Source organism: Colias croceus, chromosome 16, assembly GCF_905220415.1.
Source record: "Colias croceus chromosome 16, ilColCroc2.1".
NCBI lineage: Eukaryota > Metazoa > Arthropoda > Insecta > Lepidoptera > Pieridae > Colias > Colias croceus.
In genome coordinates, this window is record NC_059552.1 from 9,240,018 (window position 1) to 9,263,561 (window position 23,544).

The 23,544-nt window shown below is 34.5% G+C and overlaps 1 protein-coding gene across 3 annotated transcripts; it reads left to right on the forward strand.

Annotated features, from left to right (window-relative positions):
• The first annotated feature begins 471 nt into the window (after positions 1 to 471).
• LOC123698366 (general transcription and DNA repair factor IIH helicase subunit XPD) lies at positions 472 to 21,744 on the forward strand. 3 transcript variants are annotated; one of them, XM_045644974.1, is made up of 19 exons: positions 472 to 655; positions 725 to 824; positions 1,221 to 1,318; positions 1,812 to 1,968; positions 2,714 to 2,816; positions 3,510 to 3,640; positions 5,012 to 5,232; positions 6,325 to 6,458; positions 7,104 to 7,220; positions 7,777 to 8,017; positions 8,810 to 8,877; positions 9,640 to 9,743; positions 10,976 to 11,074; positions 11,693 to 11,780; positions 12,511 to 12,602; positions 15,439 to 15,615; positions 16,473 to 16,543; positions 20,606 to 20,744; positions 21,271 to 21,744. In XM_045644974.1, the coding sequence occupies exons 1-19, from the start codon at positions 651 to 653 to the stop codon at positions 21,406 to 21,408; spliced, it is 2,283 nt and encodes a 760-aa protein (XP_045500930.1). In that variant the 5' UTR covers positions 472 to 650; the 3' UTR covers positions 21,409 to 21,744. The 3 variants fall into 3 exon arrangements, with proteins under 3 accessions (XP_045500930.1, XP_045500931.1, XP_045500932.1); XM_045644975.1 differs by having other exon boundaries at positions 495 to 539; XM_045644976.1 differs by lacking the exon at positions 472 to 655 and having other exon boundaries at positions 739 to 821; positions 1,219 to 1,318.
• Positions 21,745 to 23,544: the final 1,800 nt, after the last annotated feature.

Consider the following 23,544-nt stretch of genomic DNA (forward strand, 5'->3'; position numbering starts at 1 on the left):
TATTATATAATTTCTATAATAAATAAAAGGTTTTTCATTTGCTACGTTCAACTGCTGCAAATCATGACAAAAAGAGTCTGTGTATTTATATACACGCGCTAGAAATTATACTTCTTTGGCGTATGGAAAAAAATACTAGAATATACAACTTTACATAGGTAGTTATCAATTTTCATACCACCTAGAACTAACTTCAATCTTCATGCTGTTAAGTTTAGGTGTCGGTGTGCGCGCGCATCGTAAAAATTCACTCTCATCATTTTTCTCCATCGGGCCAAAAAAAGTATAACTTCAAAAATAGGCGTTTTCTATCTTCACACATTTTTTTAAAGAAATATGAGATAATCGAAAATACGATGTTTTTTTAGGAAAAAATCGATTATTAGGATATGGATTATTTCGTATCTAGGAATAATCGATAATTAAATAAATCGATTATTTTTTTCAAAGTCACATCCCTAATTATAGGATATCAATGTCAGCGGTCATTTCATTATGACAATTGACAGATAAATAAACATCGCCGCCGAATGTAAACGGTGAATCTTTTCAGAGATTATTTTTAAATAAAAGTACATACAATATACGGATATAAAAGCAGATAATTTTTCTTTTCTTAGGTCTTTTTCAAGAAAACACTAAAATAAAACATGAAGTAAGCTTGATTCAAAATTATACTTTACATTTCTCAAACAGGTTATGAAACAATATTGTTATTTTTCAGATTGACTGTAGATGGTTTACTCGTGTATTTTCCATATGATTATATTTATCCAGAACAATACGCCTATATGCTGGAATTAAAGCGGGCTCTAGATGCAAAGGTAATTTCTATTGAAAAAAATATTGGATATTACTACAACTGTCAAGTCTTAAGCAACTATAGGGCTTATAAAGTAAATGCTCAATATTTATTGTGTACAAGTTGTTTTTTATCCTTATCTACTAATCACTGGGATAGTATGTTTGTTATCACATCTCTACGGAATACTTTTAAAATATGATCTGCATGGCTACTATAAGTATTAAATAAAATTAATATCTTTATAAAGTTGATTCTATGTGTGATGGTTTATTTTTCTTAATTACTTATCCATTATTATAAATGGGAAAGTAACTCTGTATGTCTGTTACTTAGTCACGCCTTAACTACTGAACCAATTTGCATGAAATTTATATCTTTAAATCAAGCTTATGAATGAACATTATAATAATTACAGGGTCATGGACTGCTAGAAATGCCGTCAGGAACGGGCAAAACAATATCACTTTTATCACTCATTGTTGCATACATGATACAGAATCCCCATCACATTAGGTATGTAAAAATTTTTATTAAATAATTTTTGTATTATATTTTTTTTATTTGTCCTTTAAATTGAATTCAAGTTAAAACCTAATTTACCAATTTTAAAATTAATTAATAATATGTATACAGTATGTACTTTATAAAAAAAAATTGTACATCTAACATTACATTAAGGAAATTTGACACAAAATTACAATTATAAGTAATTAGCGGTCCGCCCCGGCTTCGCCTGTGGTACATATTTACGTTTTCTCTACATAAGAACCATCCTCATACTTCAAAGAATAAAAAAAGAATTATCGAAATCAGTCCACCCGTTCACACATGATGCCGTGACCAAGGAAAACGGGTTTCATTTTTATATATATATATATTATGTAGATGGTAGCTACTTACCTTTTTCAACTCTTAACTCATAGTGGATGGATGGTGGATAATATAAAGAATAAATCACGAATAAATTTAGCTAAAAATAGTATCTATTTTCGAAATTTACTTTCAGAAAATTAATATACTGCTCTCGTACTGTGCCGGAAATTGAAAAAGTTTTAGAGGAATTGAAGAATCTGTTCAAATACTATGAGAAGTCGCAAGGTGAAAAGCCAAGCCTAACTGGGGTGGTGTTGAGTTCACGCAAGAATTTGTGCATACATCCAGAGGTACACACATCTCTCTATATATTTATACTAGCTTACCGCCCGCGGCTTCGCCCGCTTTGACTTAAACCTAATAAAACCTTCCTCTTCAATCACTCTATCTATTAAATAAACCGCATCAAAATCTGTTGCGTAGTATACAGGGACATAGGGACAGAGAAAGTGACTTTGTTTTATACTATGTAGTGACTAGCTGTGCGGAACGGATTCACCCTGGTCATAATTTTTGTATTTCTATTAGTTCATGTGAAAATTAAAAATACTTTTCTGTAGAAGTATACTCAATATTTTTGAAAAGAAGGAAAACTGTCCAAAATTTTCCATAAATTCAATTATTAAATCTGGAAATAGAACCAACTGAAATCTGTTAAAATTTCATCTTGTCTTTTTATTCCATCAATCTATACTTATATTATAAAGCTGAAGAGTTTGTTTGTTTTTTTGTTTGAACGCGCTAATCTCGGGAACTACTGGTCCGATTTGAAAAATTCTTTCGGTGTTAGATAGCCCATTTATCGAGGAAGATTATAGGCTATATATCATCACGCTAAGACCAACAGGAGCTGAGCCACGCTGGTGAAACCGCGGGGCTCAGCGAGTAATAAGGATAAAATCTGCAAAAACTTGCTAAATCTCAGGAAAGGAAAATCATGGTGTTTGTTTTGTTACAGAAACAATTCTACTATTTTAAATATACACATATACTTTTAAAATATAAACGGAAATTTTGTTATAACTTTTATTTCAGGTGTCACAAGAAAGAGAAGGTAAACTTGTTGATGGAAAATGTCATGCTCTCACCGCCAGCTACATAAGAGATAGACATGAGAGGGATAATTCCATACCAATTTGTGAGTATGAGTCAATCATTTACTTGTTATAGGACCAATTCTTACTAATATGTACTATTAGCTGTGCTTCGCGGCCGAAACCGCGGGCAAAATCAAGTGTTTCGATAGTTCATGTTTTACTCTTCTTACATATTACTGTAAAGTTTCATCCAAATCCATCTCATAATTTTTTCTTTAGTTGAATTTTTTTTATTTAAATAGAGAGTCAAGTGGAAGGTTTTAATAATAATTTGTGAGGATGTGTGTGTGTGTGTTCTCTTTCACGCAAATACTACTGAACCAATTACAATGAAATTTAGCACACATATAGAGGATAACTTGGATTAACACATAGGATAGGTTTTATCTCGGAAATCCCACGGGAACGGGAACTATGCGGGTTTTCCTTTGTAAACGCGGGCGAAGCCGCAGGCGGAAATCTAGTATGATCTAGTTTCAGCAAAGCTGATAAAATACATTTGATTTAAATCATACATATCTACTACACTATCTAATTTTACTTTTAAATTCATTTAAACATAATATAATTCTATGTTAAAATTTAGAAGTTGTCACCCATGACCCAACATAACCAAAAACAAAACAAAATATTATATGTGTTTGTCAAATGCAGTATAAACACAATTTTTTTTTTTCATTATAACTGTGCCATATTTTGTATAAAGGTTAAAATAATTATAAATTACTTTACAGGCCAGTTCTACGAGGGTTTCAACAGGGAAGGCAAAGAGTCAATGTTACCATATGGAGTGTACAATATGGACGATCTAAAGCAGTATGGAGCCGATAGAAATTGGTGTCCCTATTTCTTGTCAAGATTTGCCGTAAGTTTATATTTACACTTAAAATTAATTTTTATACATAAAATATATCTGAAGATAGAATTATTGCATAAACATTTCAAAAACATTAATACCATAATACTACGGATTCTTACTATTATGTTAAACTATCGGTCCGCCCCGGCCTCGCCCGTGGTACATATTTACGTTTTCTCTACATAAGAACCATCCTTCTACTTCCACAAACATTTAAAAAAAAGAATTATCTAAATCGGTTCAGACGTTCACACGTGATGCCGTGACAACGTGAAACGGGTTTCATTTTTATATATATAAGATGTGCACTAGAATATCAGAATACACAAGAGCTTCAAAATTATCGGGTATTTTCCGATAGGTTCGTTGCAAACAAATGAAGGAGTCAAGTTTTTAGTCAAGGTTAAAAAATCACGAGTGCGAAGCGCGAGTGATTTTTCCTGAAAAACTTGACGACTTTATTTGTTTGCAGGGAACCTTGAGGGAAATGCCAGATAATTTTGAAGCTCGTGTGGTATTCGGGGGATTATTTTTCCGTCCCAAATGTCGGCCAATAATTTCACAATTGAATTCAACCTGTCAGTTAGACGTCAACGACCAGAGAAAATTTTCAAAAAATTATCAGTATAATACCATGTAGGTTGTACCACGTGACGTCGAATGGTGCAATTCTATTGGTCGATATTTGGGTCGGAAAAATAATCATTAGTAAATTATGTATTACTTCTTTATGTTCGCATATGAATTATTTATTATTAATTACTGCATCATTTAGTTGTACTGTTTACTAAATAGATTTGAAGTCGGTGCCAAGCACTAAGCTCTTGGTATTGAACCTGTTTCAACCGGGCATTACTGGGCAAATCAAAACTACTACTACATAAATTTTACATTGGCTTGTCACAGACATCAAAACTATTTAGTAAATAGTATAACTTGTATAGGAAGTATATTATTATTAGTCTGTGGTATAACTAAATAATATGTAGTAATTAATAATATCAAAGGAGATGGTCCAAAAATGTATGGACCAAAAACCCAGAGTCGATTTAGACAAATTGGGTATCAATGGCTTTATTATATTGCACAATTTACCCCACCGAAAAATTAATGCCCATATCCATGGGGTATGAGAGTTATAGGCTAACAAAGTATATATGGAAAAATCATGAGTAACTTGTTATTTAGCCTATAACTCTCATACCCCATGGATATGGGCATTAATTTTTCGGTGGGGTAAATTGTGCAATATAATAAAGCCATTGATACCCAATTTGTCTAAATCGACTCTGGGTTTTTTTTGGACCATCACCTTTTTTTAATTTTTACTTTTCCGTTTTTGAATTCGGTTTTTTTAACGCAGTTATTTTTCCACAGATTATACACGCAGAGATAGTTGTCTATTCCTACCACTATTTGCTAGATCCAAAGATAGCAGAGGTCGTGTCCAAAGAGTTGAACAAGGAGGCGGTTGTTGTCTTTGACGAGGCACACAACATAGACAATGTGTGCATAGACTCGCTTAGTGTTAGAATAACAAGGAGAACCATAGACAAAAGTTCGCTAGCGTTGCAAACTTTGGAGAAAACTGTTGCCAGGTATTTTTAACACACACCCTACTATCCTACTAATATTATAAATGCGAAAGCTTGTGAGGATGTGTGTGTGTGTTTGTTACTCTTTCACGCAAATACTACTGAACCGATTACAATGAAATTTAGCACACATATATAGAGTAACATGGATGAACACATAGGATAGGTTTTATCCCGGAAATCCCACGGGAACGGAAACTATGCGGGTTTTCCTTTGAAAACGCGGGCGAAGCCGCGGGCGGAAATCTAGTTTTAAATAAGGTAAATAATAAACTCGATTTTGGCCCACTGTAAATAGTGAATTCCCGTTTCCCGAGGGGTATGGGGCAGATGCGTAATAGATCTGTTTCACTGATCGATTTTCTTTAAGAACAAGTACGTGATCAGCCTTTTGTGTCCTGCGTAACGGAGACAATTTTTTTTCTTGGTCTCCTACTTCCTACTCTTGGGAATCGAACCCAGAACCGCTCTACGCTCACGCGTTAGCCACTGTCCAAGCTTTTTATTTTATTTCAATTGATGTTATGGAATTAAAAGATTTTTTTGTTATTTTTCCATTTATTTGTTTAAATAGAATATGTGCGAAATAGAAGGCTTGTTATTATAAACTAGCTGTTCCGCGCGGTTTTACCCCCGTGGCTGTTGTCACCCCTTTTGGTCTTAGCGTGACAATATATATTACTCGTGGATAATGTAGCTTTCGAATGGTGAAAGAATTTTTAAAATCGGTCCAGTAGTTTATGAGCCTATTCATTACAATCAAACAAACAAAGTTCTTCTCTTTATAATATTAGTGTAGATAAAGAATGGAAAAAATTCGATCACGAGGCGGGACTCGAACCCGCATCCATTTACGCCAATCCGGGACGGATGATTGACCAACTGAGTCATTTGAATGCCATAAAACAAAAAATATTGAATTCAGGCTTGATATTTATTTTATTTATATATTTATAACACTTTACCATGCTAGTTAATAATACAAATTACTTAAAACTAAAACTTATAGCTCAACTAGCACATAGGGCGGCCTTATCACTAAAGAGTGATCTCTTCCAGGATATTCTTATTTGATTTCATTTATTTAATATATAGAATACGCGAAGAAGACTCAGCTAGATTGGCGTTGGAATACGAACAAATGGTGGAAGGTCTGCGGGAAGCAGCACTCGCGAGGGATACTGATACAATACTGGGAAACCCCATACTGCCCGATGAAGTTCTTAACGGTTAGTTTTATTTATTGAAGTGAAACTTCTTTATCGGGGTGAGAATAAAATGTAGTGTAACATTTTTTCGTTACGCGTGACATTTTTCCGTTACGCGCCATCTTTTTCTTATCCCTACCACGCGTGATTCGACGTATTTCTCTAAAGTTGCATATAGTAAATTATTAAAAAAAATAAGATCATAAAGAAGTTTCACTTCTTACGTGTGTACACTAGTACACGCACACATTTTTTTTATTTATTTATAACACTTTATTGAACAAACTAATTTATGACAAAAGTAACATTAATACAAAAGAAAGGCATCGTTTGTACAAGACGCGGCCTTATTGCTAAGCAGTAATCTCTACCAGGCAACCTGATGGGAAAGGAAATGTATGAAGTAGTGTTATAATATGTTATAGCTTATTTAATTATTATAATAGCTTACTAGCTGTACCCCGCGGTTTTACCCGCATTACACCGCTCCTGTTGGTCTTAGCGAGATGATATAGCCTATAAGCCTTCCCCGATAAATGGGCTATCTAGCACCGAATGAATTTTTCAAATCGGACCAGTAGTTCCCGAGATTAGCGCGTTCAAACAAACAAACAAACTCTTTATAATATTAGTATAGATTAATCTATTTTTTAAATATTTTCACAGAGGTGGTTCCAGGCAATATACGTAACGCAGAACATTTCCTAGGATTCCTGAAGAGATTCATAGAATACCTGAAAACTAGACTGCGAATACAACATGTGGTACAAGAGTCACCAGCTGGTAAGTATATGTTTATAAATTTATAAAGAATAGAAAAAATTCGATCACGAGGCGGGACTCGAACGCGATTTTAAACGCGATTTATTAATTTGTTTTTATGTTTTCTTTAAAATCTGGTATCCCATGCGATTCCTTTTAAATTTAGTATGAAAATAGACGAGGATTATTTGTGTTCGTATTAGTATTTGTTAAAAATAATTTTAAAACTGTAACTTGTGACAATTTGCAGGCGTTTTTTGTAATTTTTAGGGTTCTGTACCGAAACAGTCAAACAGGGCCCTGTTACTAAGACTTTGTTGTCTGTCTCCAAGCTGTATCTCATAAACCGTGATAGCTAGAAAGCTGAATTTTTCACAAATTGTGTACTTCCGTTGCCGCTATAACAAATACTAAAAATTGAAAAAGTATATTATGACATACATATTAAGGGGGGGTCCACATTACTATGTGGTCAGTACACATACTAAGGGGGGTCCACATAGTTCTGAACCCTTTGTGCGCGACTCCGACTCGCACTTGGCCGGTTTTTCAACTATATTTTACAATGAATTTGCAGGTTTCCTCAAAGACGTCGCGTCCCGCGTGTGCATAGAACGCAAACCGCTGCGTTTCTGCGCAACCCGACTGCAATCTCTATTACGTACATTGGAAATACCGGACCCATCACAACTCGGGTCTCTAACACTAGTCACGCACCTGGCTACACTCGTCTCGACGTATACTAAGGGATTCGTGATTATAATAGAGCCGTTCGATGACAAAACACCCACTGTGTCCAACCCGATATTGCATTTTTCGTGAGTATTCCTTATTTAAACAAAAAAACGTGTGTCACTCGGGGAGTGGGGCGGTTGCGCTATTGCATGCTATGCCTTCAAGCCACACCTCCGCCCCAAGGAGTGGGGAGCGTGAGGTTTTTTCGTTACGGAATTTCTCGATTCGGTCCCCGCGCTCAAGGCCCGCGATAGAAGCTATGCAATAGCTTAAAAATACCGGCCGAATTGATAACCTCCTCCTTTTTTTAAAGTCGGTTAAAGAGTGTGCCGAGCACACGTGTCAGGAGTGAAACTTCTTTGGCAAGATTCAAAGATACCAATATCGTCGCCTTACTCCATGACGTGATAGTATTGTCGTTTTCATTTTTTTATTTGACTCAACGCGCCTAAATAAGTTTCACTTAAAAAAGTTAAAGTTTTATAATAACTAGCTTACCACCCGTGGCTTCGCCCGCTTTGTCTAAACTCTAAAACCTAATAAATTATATACTAAAACCTCCCTCTTGAATCACTCTATCAATTAAAAAAACCGCATCAAAATCCGTTGCGTAGTTTTAAAGATTTAAGTATACAAAGGGACATAGGGACAGAGAAAGCTACTTTGTTTTATACTATGTAGTGATATATATATATATATTTTTTACTATCAAGTTTTCTTGTCACAGTGTTAGTTGATATAACAAGCTTAACCGATTTTTTTATAATTATTTTACATTTTTTTCAATTTGTAGATCCGAAAATAGGTTGTAATTTTTTTTTAATTTTATTTAATACATTAAAAATGTATATTGTAATTGTAGTTTTTAATTTCAGATGTATGGATTCGTCAATAGCGATGCGGCCAGTTTTTGCAAGATTTCAAAGTGTTATAATCACTTCAGGTACATTTTATGCCTTTTGTTTTAAGTTTCCTTTGTGTTTAAGTTTAAATAAATAATCCATACTTATATACTTATTACTTATATTACTTATAATATTATAAATGCGAAAGTAACTCTGTCTGTCTGTCTGTTACTCAATCACGCCTAAACTACAGAACCAACTTTCATGAAATTTGGTATGGAGATAATTTGATACCCGAGGAAGGACATAGGCTTTTTGGCTCCCGGGAAAATGACGCAATCCCGGAAATCCCACGGGAACGGAAACTATGCGGGTTTTTCGTTGAATGCGCAGGCGAAGCCGCGGGCGGAAACCTAGTAATAAACAAAATCTTTATTGACATAATAATGAACCCTTTGGCTCCTGAAATTAGTTCAACACTGTGTCTCAGGAGCCAGAGGCTTCTCCCAATATTGATCTTAATATTATGTCCCAGTCTATACTAATATTATAAAGAGGAAAAGTTTGTAATTATGTATGTATGTATGGTTTTCACGCATAAACTACTGGACCGATTTTGATGAAATTTGGCACAGACAATCAAAGACCCTGAGAAAGAACATAGGCTAACTTTTATTGCGAAATATGTACCACGGGCGAAGCCGGGACGGACCGCTTTATCTATATAAGTTTTTGTTTAAAATTATATATGTATATGTGTGTTTATCAGCCATCTGGTTTCCGTACAAAAGCGAAAGCTTAGTATGGAATCAGATCGTGCCGTATGTGAAAATTGTCCCGAAAAATATTTATAATTACAGGTACATTATCGCCATTGGACATGTATCCGAAAATATTGGACTTCAACCCAGTAGTGATGAGTTCCTTCACCATGACGCTCGCCAGACCCTGTATATTGCCTATGGTAACTATACTAATATTGAATTTATATTTTTTTGGTTTTTATGGCATTCAAATGCTTAATAAATATAAATTTATAAAGAATAGAAAAAATTCGATCACGAGGCGGGACTCGAACCCGCATCCTTCGCGCCATTCCGGGGCGGATGCCTCACCAACTCAGCCACTCGTGACCCGCCTGAGCAATCGAATTTAATCTATTCTTTCAGTTTTATGTGTCTTAAGGACACATATATACTAATATTATAAAGCTGAAGAGTTTGTTTGTTTGAACGCGCTAATATCGGGAACTAGTGGTCCGATTTGAAAGTCTTTCGGCGTTAGATAGCCCATTTATCGAGGAAGGCTATATGCTATATATTATCACGCTAAGACCATCAGGAGCGGAGCACTGCAGGTAAAACCGCGGAGCACAGCTAGTAATATATAAAAGCTAGTTTTTTAGCCCGCGTTGTCAAGGATAATCCTCATTATTCTAGATCCCGTGGGATTTTCGGGATAAAAACTATTTTATGTGTGTGCCAAATTCCATGAAAATCGCTTTAGCAGTTTGCGTGAAGGAGTATCAAACAAACTTTCGCATTTACAATATTGCTAGGATGTATACATAAAATAACTAAAATTATTATTATGAAAAATCAGTCACACGAAGCCAACAAAATCGATAGAAACAAATTAATAAGATACTCATGATCAAAATCGATTTATTTGAGGTTACAAACTCAAAAAAATGCAATCAAATTTAGAAATCCTTTTTTTGAGGTTGAAAATTATATAAATGATTTTTTCAACCCACTTTCACAATTTTTTTTAATCATTAATTACCTATTTAATTATACTTCCTTTTGTTGATGTTGGTTGAAAATTAAATTAACTTTTTAATTAAATTAATTTACAATTTTTTTATTGTTAACGCCGTTAGTACACCGACGCATTCGCGTGCAGAGCGAATCTCTGCGAAACTACTGCATAGCGAAATATCTGCGGAACGTTAGTACACAGCAATGTTTTCGCAACTTTTTCGCATTGCGTCTGTGTAATGGCCATTTCGCAGTTCCTTGCGAAACAATACTGACAAGGACGCAACTATTTCATCTATCTATGTGCTAGAGTGAGACATATCATACGCGAAAACCTGCCATACTACTGACAGATTTTCGTTGTTTCGCTGCCGCTCGCGAATGCGTCGATGTACTAACGGCGTAATGATTAAATTATTATTTATCTCGCTTTCAGATAGTGTCAAAAGGCAGCGATCAAGTTGCCATATCTAGTAAATATGAATCGAGAGAAGATGTCGCAGTTATAAGGAACTATGGACAGCTGCTGGTTGAGGTTTGTTGAATAGTTTAGATTTTTTTAAAGAAATAACACAATTGTTACACTTATTTTTATTACTTTTACTATTTTTTCTAATAAAAATCTAAATGAAAGCGGAAATAGTGAATTGTGTATTTTTTTAATCTTTACACTAAAATGCAGTTCCTACAATACAAAGTATAAATTTTGTTTGTTATTAACTCAAGCCCCGGAACCATAGACACAATAGAAAATCTATTGTGTCTGGGACCGATCGGGCCGCTTGGGGCTCAATGGGTTAAATAACGGCTGTTGTAGTTATGATATTTTTCTTAGTTAATTTAGGGTTAAATTTTAGGTCATAAATAGAAAAACAGTATCTTTTAAAGCATATTTTGTCTCATGTTCCTTAGAACTTTAGATAGATAGTTCTAACTAATGCAATATAAATATACTAATACAACTAAAAAAAAATTTGAAAAGTGTAGTTCTTTATTAAATTATTTTCACAAATTTTCTTATTTCGTTATATCTAAATCTGTTGCGTAGTTTTAAAGATTTAAGCATACACACTTACACAGGGATATAGGGACAGAGAAAGCTTTGTTTTATACTATGTAGTGATTTATTAATTTTCTTATTAATACATTTTAGATATCAGCATGTGTGCCAGATGGAGTCGTTTGCTTTTTCACCTCATATCTATATTTGGAAAGCGTGGTCGGAGCTTGGTATGATCAAGGTAACATTTTTTTTTTTATTTGATTCGATTACCCAACTTTATTATTACTACGATATATTTCAATTAAGTAATCCATTTGTATATTATAATATATATAAAAGTCAAAGGTGACTGATATAGTGATCTATCAACGCGCAGCCCAAACCACTGGACGTATCGGGCTGAAATTTGGCTTGCAGGTAGATGTTAGGACGTAGGCATCCGCTAAGAAAAGATTTCCCGAAATTCTTGCGGGAACGGGGAAAAACGGGGATGCACGTACAAAGTCGTGGGTGGAAGCTAGTTAATATTATAAATGCGAAAGTAACTCTCGTCTGTCTGTCTGTTACTCAATCACGTCTAAACTACTGAACCAATATTTATGAAATTTGGTATGGAGACATTTTGATATCCTAGGAAGGACATAGGCTACTTTTTATCCCGGGAAAACGACGCAATCCCGGAAATCCTACGGGAACGGGTACTATGCGGATTTTTCTTTGACTGCGCGGACGAAGCCGCGGACGGAATCTAGTGTTATATAACTGAAAATTAAATTTATAATGTACTAAAAATTAATCACCAAATGTGTTGCTAAGCACAAAACTCGAGAACGGCTAAATCGATTTGGTTATTTTTTAATATTCCTTGAAGTACGAGGATGGTTCGTATGGAGAGGAAACGTAAACATGTACCACGGACGAAGCCGGGGCGGATCGCAAGATTTAAATATGTTTTATTTTCTTTTCAGGTGTGGTCGCTAGCTTACAAAGGCATAAACTGCTGTTCATCGAAACGCAAGACTCGGCGGAAACTAGTTTTGCACTGATCAATTATATTAAAGTAAGTTTGTATTATAGTAGAGCCATTTTAATAGGCAACATTTGACAGTTCAACAAAATTCAACAACGTAACCTAGTAACGACGACATAGAATAACATGATATTTCGTTTTGTTAGAACTGCACATTTGCTTAACTTTTTTCAATTATGATTACATATTTATAATAATAATGACCGATACAAGTAATTTTAAGATTTCATTTTACTGATAAACCACTCTAAACATAATAAACAATTTCTGAATTGAAGAACTGACGTCGCTACAATTTTGTGTCAATAAACCTTTTTTCTTTTTATATACCAGAGATGTTACTCTAAAAATCGAAATCTGAATTCTAGAATCGAATGCATTGATTACTTGTGAATAAAAATCATCATAAATTAATAAATTCGATTGACAAATGTTTCAAATCCGTATCGATTAATTCACTTTAATCGATGTTTTTATGCAAGTTACATCTCTTCGAAGATAAAATTGATAGACGTCAAATGTTGCCTATTAAAATGGCTCTACTATAATCTATATGCTAGTACAGTCAAAGCCCAGCCCCCCTAGCCAAGTGGCTTTCTGTTAGCGTAGCGTTCAATAGAATAGACTACGAATGTATGAGATTGACGTAAGCTGTAGATAAGAAAGCCACTTGGCTAGGGGGGCTGAACCCGTCAATATCCTTATTGACGGTTATTATGGTTATTGACTAAGGGCGTCGGTTAATATCCTTATTGACTGGTTTTATCTGATAAAATCAGTTAATAAGGATATTGACCGGCACCCTTAGTCAATATCCTTATTAACTGATTTAAAGAGCTGACATTCAGTCAATATAGGTTTGAATAGATTTAACACTAAAATAAGCCGAATTGATAACCTCTTCCTTTTAACCGACTTCAAAAAAAGGAGGAGGTTATCAATTCGGCCGGTATGTTTTTTTATGTATGTACACCGATTACTCCGAGGTTTCTGAACTGATTCAAGTGATTTTTTTTTGTTCGATGCGGGATGGTGTCGAATTGGTCCCATAAAAATTTTATTCGGATAGGCCCAGTAGTTTTTATTTTATAAGTATTATTAGCATATTTGTATGTATTTGTAAACGGGAACTATATTTTCTATCACCAAAATTTATATTTGTCATCAAGTTGTATCACCTAATAAATAGATCTATCACCACGAAATATTTTCGTTCTCAGATAAACAAAAATTGTTCCCAGGTATGAATTATCAAATTAATGTTAATATATGTGAAAAATAAGAGATCGATAACCAATAAAATTATATTGCATTACATGAATATAAACTTCGTTCTTATAATAACAGTTTTATTACTTAAATAATAGCTCTGTGCTCAGAATGGTAGATATCACCAAATAAATCGATTATCGATCCCTGACTGCGACTCCTTTTTATTTGATATTTTGTCACCAATACAGTAGTAACATTTTATTTCGTTCAGATAATAAATTAATAGTATTCGTTATCAATTTAATACATCAATTTATAATTTTAATGAAAAAATGATCAAATGGGCGGAAACAAATTGGCGCGCTTTAAAAATTGACATGTGCAAACATATTATCGGATTAGCCATACGCTTAAAGCTGGCCAACCCCCACCAGAAGCAAAAAATGTGCTTATCGACCAGAAAATAAAAAGGGGGCGCCCTTCAAAATCCAAACCAGCGCTGATTATTCAGTGATTATTGTTTTTTAACAATAAATATTGGTTATTTTAACTTTAATTAAGTTTTATCATCAATTATGCTAACCATTAGCCAGCTATTAAACCAGAGCTGATTATTCACTGGTTATTATTTTTAAGAATAAATATTGATTATTTTAACTTTTAGTAACATAATATGATTTATTGGTGATCTCTTTAAATTAGTTTGCTTAAATACTTATTAGGACACACCTATTATAATACATACAAAAACATTTATTTGGTACTAGACCTTATATCTCAGGATTTTAGGTGATTTATTGTGGAATTGATTTTGCATTGTTTGGTGACTACATTTTGGTGACAGATCTACTATTTTGAGGACAAACCCTATTATTTAAGAAACACAAAACTAATTAAATTGGTGATAGCTTAAATGATACCCTTTGTAAACTAGCTGTTCCCCGCGGTTTCACCTGCATTGCTCAGCTCCTGTTGGTCTTAGCGTGATGACATATAGCCTATAGCCTCCCTCGATAAATGGGCTATCTAACACCGAAAGAATTTTTAAAATCGGACCAGTAGTTCCCGAGATTAGCGCGTTCAAATAAACTCTTCAGCTTTATAATATTAGTATATAAATGTGATGTGCAAGTTTGAAGTCGGTTGTTTATAACGCAGTTATAATAATAAATAATAAATTCTTTATTTGACAACAAAAAATATACATGTACATGCAATTATGGGATAACTTACATATAAGTAAAACATAAACTAGTAGCTGTAGGTACAATTAATTGCATTATTTGAACAATGTCTCCTATGCTAAGTCCTGTGTTACAGGAGACATTTATCCATCCGTTGATACAAGTTATACACCTGAACTAGCTTCCGCCCACGACTTCGTACGTGCATCCCCGTTTTTCCCCGTTCCCGCATGAATTTCGGGAAATCCTTTCTTAGGGGACACCTACGTTATGACATCTACCTGCATGCCAAATTTCAGCCCGATCCGTCCAGTGGTTTGGGCTGTGCGTTGATAGATCACTATATCAGTCACCTTTGAGTTTTATATATATAGATATTATGACTATTCTATACTATGCAAGTATCACTTTAGCCAAAAATTTGATGAAATTAAAAAAATAGTTATCACTCGTTTTGACATGTTGTACAGGCGTGTGAGAGCGGTCGGGGGGCGGTGCTGCTGTCGGTGGCCCGCGGCAAGGTGTCGGAGGGCGTGGACTTCGACCACCACCTGGGGCGGGCCGTGCTCATGTTCGGTATACCCTACGTGTTCACGCAGAGCAGGATACTGAAGGCCAGGCTCGAGTATCTGCGCGATCAGTTTCAGGTAAATCTATGATCTAGATATACTGTTAAACTTTTGATTTAGTATTTTTGTGGATGAATAGTTGTCACTGTTACCTGTCAGAACATGATTAGATGTCGAATACTATAAAATTCCGCTTTCCTTTGTCTCGTGGCGCATTCGTACGGATCGTACCTAGGTGCTCAGATATTGTTTATATACGACGTTTGACCCAACTACCTTCACTTTGCTAATAGTCGTTGACTTGCTGTGATTTATTATCAACTGTCTACATCAATTAGGCAGTTGTGTAGAATCGCAGTACATTCTTATTACATTTAAACTAATATTTAATCCAACATCGCGAGTAATTTCTAAAAATACATATTTCCTATAAACGAGCAACTAACCTATTTACTTAAAAAGAGCGTGACCACACGTGTTTATGATACATGTGCTCGATGATACTTCTTTGGCAAAATTCAAAGATACCAAAATCGTCGCCTTACTCCATGACGTGATGGTATTGCCATGACGCGACTTTGAAATTTTACTCTCAACGCACCTAAAGAAGATTCACTCAGAAAAAATGTTTGTTGTTTGTTGTTGTTTTTCCATATTATTTTTTAGGTGTATGTTTATTATACAATTATTCACCTTCAGTTTTAAAATTTTCTCAATTCAATTACTTTGTCTACTTCACTACATAGTATAGAACAAAGTCGCTTTCTCTGTCCCTATGTCCCTTTGTATGCTTAAATATTTAAAACGCCGCAACGGATTTTGATGCGATTTTTTTTAAATAGAGTGATTATCGACGAAGATTTTAGTATGTAATTTATTATGTTTTAAACAAAGCAGACGGAAAGTTAGTTTAATATAATTATATTATTTTCCAGATTCGCGAGAATGACTTCCTAACGTTTGATGCTATGCGACACGCGGCACAGTGTGTGGGGCGAGCTTTGCGGTATGTAGCATATATACATACTAGCTTACCGCCCGCGGCTTCGCCCGCTTTCTCTAAAACGATTTGAGATTTAAACTATCCTATCTCTCAAGTTGGATCGAACTGCACATGGTGTGCGAATTTTATTATAATCGGTTAAGTGGTTTAGGAGTCCATTGAGGACAAACATTGTGACACGAGATTTATATATATTATAAGATATTATTTTATTATATCATTTACTAGCTGTAGTCCGCGGTTTCACCCGCAGTGCTCCACTCCTGTTGGTCTTAGCGAGATGATATATAGCCTATAAAGCCTTCCTCGATAAATGGGCTATCTAACACCGAAATAATTATTCAAATCGGACCAGTAGTTCCCGAGATTAGCGTGTTTAAATAAACTTTTTGTCTTTATAATATTAGTATAGATTACAGTATAACGCCGATTATCCGAATTAATTGGGATCGTGGTCGATTCGGATAACCGAACATAGACTGATAATAAAGAAAAGCAAAGTGTCACACATTGAATAAACTTTAAAATCAAAACATAAAGTGTCTTGGCTCTTGCATAACAGTGAATTATTTGAATTTCAGTGATTTCTAACTTCTAAAAATAAAACTAAACAAAAATTACTTTGTATTACTTTAATTTTTTATACATGCTTAAGACCGATTTGGATAATTGGCGATTCGGTAAATTGGTGTGCGGATAATGTGTACTACTGTATATATTTATTACTAGCTTTTCGCCGCGGCTTCGCCCGCGTTTTCAAAGAAAAACCCGCATAGTTCCCGTTCCCTTGGGATTTCCGGGATAAAACCTAGCCTATGTTACTCGTGGATAATGTAGCTTTCGAATGGTGAAAGAATTTTTAAAATCGGTCCAGTAGTTTATGAGCCTGTTCATTACAATCAAACAAACAAACAAAGTTTTCCTCTTTATAATATTAGTGTAGACAACATCAACAGAGTAATGTATTTTTGGGGCAAATGATTTTAATAGTAAATAACTATTTCGTGAGTTTGAATGACTAAATACATTTATAGCTATAGCGCCCGGCAAACTTCTTGGCCAAAAAGTAGCGTGATGGGGGAAGCTTGCGCATAGAAAAATAGTTTGGAAAATCCAAAAGTGCACGCCTCATAATCTCATCCTTTACAATAAAATTGATTATTTATACACTATAAATATAAAAAAGAAATAAAATAAAACAGTTGGAAAAGTAAAGAAAGTGGTACCGTAATAATTGAGCTATTTTTCTTGTGGCCCCACCTAGATGTGAAACTGCGCAGGTTTAAGGGACTGACTACCAACTTATTTTTTTAAACCTTGGCTTATAGTATAAAGAATCGAGTTTATAATGGTGAATTTTGAGTACACTATAAATATAAAAAAGTCGATTTTTTTTGTTCATTTAATAACAATTAAACCACATCGAATCAGACCCTGAAAAATGAAAGGGTTCTATTCCTGAGCATACTCAAGCGTAAGAGAAAAAAAAGACTCGATTAGTTAAGTATTTCGGTCGCTATCGTGTTAACAAGAAAATCCTCCGCACATACAGACACACGGACGTCCAAGACAGAACTTTTTTAAACTGTTTTTTAACTAGTTTAAATAACAAAAATGACATCAAAAATATCATGAATGTTAAAAATAGTGTTTTTTCTTAATATGTGTGTGTATGTATTATCTTACAAGTGCAATGTATGATACATAAAGACATTTTAAGTTTGAAAAATCAGATGTTTTGCGCGAAGTGACAGTAGTACCCACCTCAACGCTTCGCTTATGAGGCGTCCAAAATGTACTAAAACTTGATGCGCAAACTTACCCCACCACGCTACTTATTGGCCAAGGAGTTTGCCGGGCTCTATACAAACACTTCATATTTACTTAATTTAAAGTATAGATAAAAATAGTAGTTTTAATTTTCGTGAGCATATAGCTAATGATGATGAAAAAGACCCTTGCGAACTGTTACATTGTCCATTGTTACATTGTCCATTGTGTTTACATTGTGTTACATTGTAAAATATTGCTGACTTGGGCTATAAACCCCACCGGCCTATATCGCGGTATCAGCAATATTGTATGTATATAAAGCGTTGATTTCTTAGTTTAGGCGCTTCTCTCTTAATGGTCGCATAACCACCTAAGCTACGGTTTCACCGGCTTAGCCTGAGAGGAGTACCAGTACCAGTAACCGCGCGGGGTGCAGGGGACGAATCCCTATACTACATTATAGAATCCGTTAAGTTCTATATTGTGAATCGTAAAGTGAAATATATATACTGTGTGTGTGTAAAAGTTGTGTTGTGAAAATAAATAATTTTTACTAATTTTGTGTTTTTTATTTAAAACACAAATACACCACAAACTAACATTGGTGTCAGAAGTAAAGGGGATTTTTCATCCCTTGGTCGCCCATACCCTGACAAGGCCGACCTGATTCACACGGTGGGCCCACTACGACGCCCTTCACGAGGGTACTAGTACCGCCCGCTGCCAATTGAAGAAGGATTCTCCCTGTGCCGAGGGTTCACTGCCCGGCACCTGTACCTCCGCCGCTACCAGCTGCTGCCGTCGCTGTCAGGACTCCACTGTGTCTGATTCACTATCAGGCACCGAGTCAGCCAACCAGCCAGCTAGCCAGCCAGCTAGCCAGCTCAAGCCTCATAGCTCGCCATCGCGTCACAAAAGCTATACCGGTGTATAACGAAACCCGATAACAAGAATACATCGCGCCACCGACACAATACACAATAGGGTGTCATATGTCGCTGCGTGTCGTCATCGCCGCATTCCTGTGAGTGTTTCGTTACTTTTTATTGCCATTTTATTTTATTTTACTAAACCCTAGATTATTATTATCCTAATTCAATTTCTAAATCGTAAATCGATGTTGTACTATTTCAATGTATTTTTATTTTACTACTAAATCCTAGATTAATGTTATCTTAATTAAATTTCTATATCGTAAATTTATGTTATACTATTTCAATTTTTTACTACTAAATCCTAGAATAATGTTATTCTTATTTTAATTTCTAAATCATAAATTGTTTTAATTGTAAAATGTTTTATTTCAATTGTTTAATTTTATTACAAAATCTTACATTAATGATTTAATTTCTACATCGTAAATTAATGTTATGCCATTTCAATTCTTATATATGAATGTTGTGCTATTTCAATTCTACATTGTTGTTTTTATTTTTATTATTATGCTAGTTCCTACATCATAAAATTACTATTGTTCTGTATTATTTTACTAAATTTTGATTATTTTTTTTTTTTTGTGTCACGTATTCTTCTCTGCATCCCCACATCATTATTCAAATTTTATTTTTTCTTTTATATTTACTATTTCAATTTTGCATTAATTTCAATTTCAGTACTTTAGATTTTTCGAGATTATTTTGTTTCAATTTCAACACCCTACCTCCTCTTATTTACTATTTCTTGTTTACTATTTCTACTCACATCCTTTTATTGTAGGATGTTCCGTTTTAAAGGAGGGAGGTGTTACATTGTCCATTGTTACATTGTCCATTGTGTTTACATTGTGTTACATTGTAAAATATTGCTGACTTGGGCTATAAACCCCACCGGCCTATATCGCGGTATCAGCAATATTGTATGTATATAAAGCGTTGATTTCTTAGTTTAGGCGCTTCTCTCTTAATGGTCGCATAACCACCTAAGCTACGGTTTCACCGGCTTAGCCTGAGAGGAGTACCAGTACCAGTAACCGCGCGGGGTGCAGGGGACGAATCCCTATACTATATTATAGAATCCGTTAAGTTCTATATTGTGAATCGTAAAGTGAAATATATATACTGTGTGTGTGTAAAAGTTGTGTTGTGAAAATAAATAATTTTTACTAATTTTGTGTTTTTTATTTAAAACACAAATACACCACAAACTAACAGAACGTTTAGAATGCTTTTCCACCAATAATGTGTGAGGGTGTATAGCGCGGAATGAAAGACCCAAATGAGAAATGGGTTTCTCGTTCCAGGGACTATTCCTTACAAATGTCGTAATTTCTTATAGAATGGGTAATGTTTTCAGAGGTAAGACGGATTACGGCGTGATGATATTTGCGGACAAGCGTTTCAGCCGCGCGGATAAACGCGGCAAGTTGCCTCGATGGATACAGGCGCATCTGAAGGACTCACTCACCGCACTTTCTACGGAAGAAGCCGTGCAGGTAAGCTACTTACATACTAACTGACGCAAAATTTATGCCAATCCTATCCTACTAATCGCTACTTACCTACTAACTGACGCACAATTTATGTTCTTTTTTAAATAGACTGGCAAAAACTATACTGTCTTACCAGAAAAAACTTTAGACAGGGTTTAACTTTAAGCGCGGGTTCTCTTCTTGTTTTGTCGTATTTCACATAGACAGTGAAGAGTAAAGTGAAAGTTAGACTGTGTTTAAATTGTTTTGTGGTAATACCAATAGTTAATATGCTATAAAAAAATGTATGCGTGTACTAGTGTACACACGTAAGAAGTGAAACTTCTTTATGACCGTATTTAAAAAAAAATTACTATATGCAACCTTACAGAAATACGTCGAATCACGCGTGGTAGGGATAAGAAAAAGATGGCGCGTAACGGAAAAATGTCACGCGTAACGAAAAAATGTTACACTAAATTTTTAACCCCGATAAAGAAGTTTCACTACAAAACATATCCTTGTACAATAAGTGTAATTTGTTCCACAGATATGCAAGCGTTGGTTACGACAAATGGCGCAGCCGTTCACGAGAGAAGACCAGCTTGGAGTATCTCTACTAACCTTACAACAGTTACAATCCAAGGAACAACAGGAAAAGATTGAAAAACAAGTACTACAGAAGTGATCGGGGCTGGAATGTGTGGAATATAGTGGAACACGCCAGAATCGCGTGGAACAAGTGAAAGTGGAACGATTAAATAACGGTTATTAGTGCTGGAATATGTTGTGAAAGAGTTTGAATCAAAATACATAAATGTAACAAAAATATCTTAGTAGAAGTATCTTGTTTTATAACATCATTAATTTAGAATATTATTGTGATATTCTTAAAATGTAAAGCTGGCAGAATTAAAAATCTGATAAGAAACCATAAAATGACTGATTTATGTTATAGTCAACTGTATCTGTTGCAAAGCAACGTGTTTGTAAAGTGATTCGTTAATAAATGAATACATTGAAATGACATTATTTTATTTATTTCTGCTTATTATTCTAGTACATACATAAATCCTTTTATTAAATGTAGGTCACAAGAATATTTAAAATTTCTCAATATAGTAGCGATCTTATTACTTAAACATCAATGTTATTGTTAAATTTAATATTAACTGAAATATTATGCAACCAAGCCTTAATTTTCTAAATACTTTAGACATAATTTACGTGATCGAATCAGTAAGTACTTCTACTTTTGCATCAAATTTACACCAATACTAGGCTAGCTACTATTAAGTATTTTGTGCGAATACGCTCCTTGATTTAAAAAGATGAGGTTAAATCAAATCAAAGCACATGTTCTTGCTCGATGTTCTGTTACAAGCTCTTGTACAGTATAGCACCCTAGGGCGTTCGCTGCGTTGCCGTCGCACGGCGTGGACGTACTACAGACTACTACGTACAAAAAAAACAAAAGATGACAACGTGACAGAATGTGTGAATCAATCTGCCCATTTGTCACGTCTAGACTGTTGTGTGGAGAATTTGTTACCAAGTTTTCGTTATTAAAAGAAAATGAGGGAAAAAATGCTATTTTAAATGTCAATAATATTTATAATATACAACATTTGAGGATCTGTTTCCGAAACTTGAAATATATTTAAAACAGTTCTAATATTATGTACATTGTTATTTATGTATTTAGAACGTAAAAACAGTATCAGTTATAATACCTACATACATATTATAATATCGTCCCTAATTACACATTCCGTATTAATACAATTCATGTTATTATCACACAAAAACCTACTTGCTGTTATTCTATTTGTATTGTACTATTTGGTGTAGGTACAATAAAGAGTTAATTATTATTATTATTGCAAAGACTGTACAAGCACGACACGAAGATCTCTGATTGCCTACAAAATGCAAACAGCTCTTCTCGATTGCTGCGTCGCGCGGACGAACGAGCGGGCCGCAGACGCTAACAATAAAAATTTTACATAAAAACAGGACCTACTTCTTTGATGCCTTTCTTGTATGTAACATAAACTTTATCAAACCTTGACTAAGGTTTGACAAAGTTTATGTTATGTTATTCTATTTTCAACAACCGTCTGCTAAAGTTTGATTATTTGAATGAACTCTTCAGTAGCTTCGGTTTATCATAAAATGTAATTTTTGCTTGCTCTTAGTTTTCTTCAATTACATTTATCAATTACTAGCTTTACGCACGCGGCTTAGTTTTCGCTAACATAATATTCGGCCGGTATAAAACCAATATATATCTCTTCTCAGATTGCTAACTATCCTTGTAGGTACAAAATACCAACCCTAATCGATTCAGAGGTTGAAGACAGACATATTTACTTTCGCTTTTATTAGTATTATTTTTGCATTCCTAGAAGAGTACGATTAATTACTATTCCTATAACATTTCTACAAAAAAGGAATCCGGATGAAAGAGGGGTACAAATAAAACACTGTATACACATCCATTTTATATATTTCAATAACAGTGCTTAAAAACATGTTACAGAATCCACATTGCATCGACTAACGACTTGTAACCGAAAATTCTTATCTATTCAGTAGATTAAGCTTACGACTTAAAACAACTGAGACTGCCAAGAGTTATTTTTAATAACAGACACACTAGGCTCTTATTAATGTAGACAGACATAAAATCTTCATTAAGTAGAATTTATTATTTTTAACAAAAACGTGACACTATTATAATACAGGTAATAACTGTAACCAGATATTTCGGGTTATAAAAAGAGTTTGTAAAAGTTTGTAATACTGAAGGAACCTTACTGAA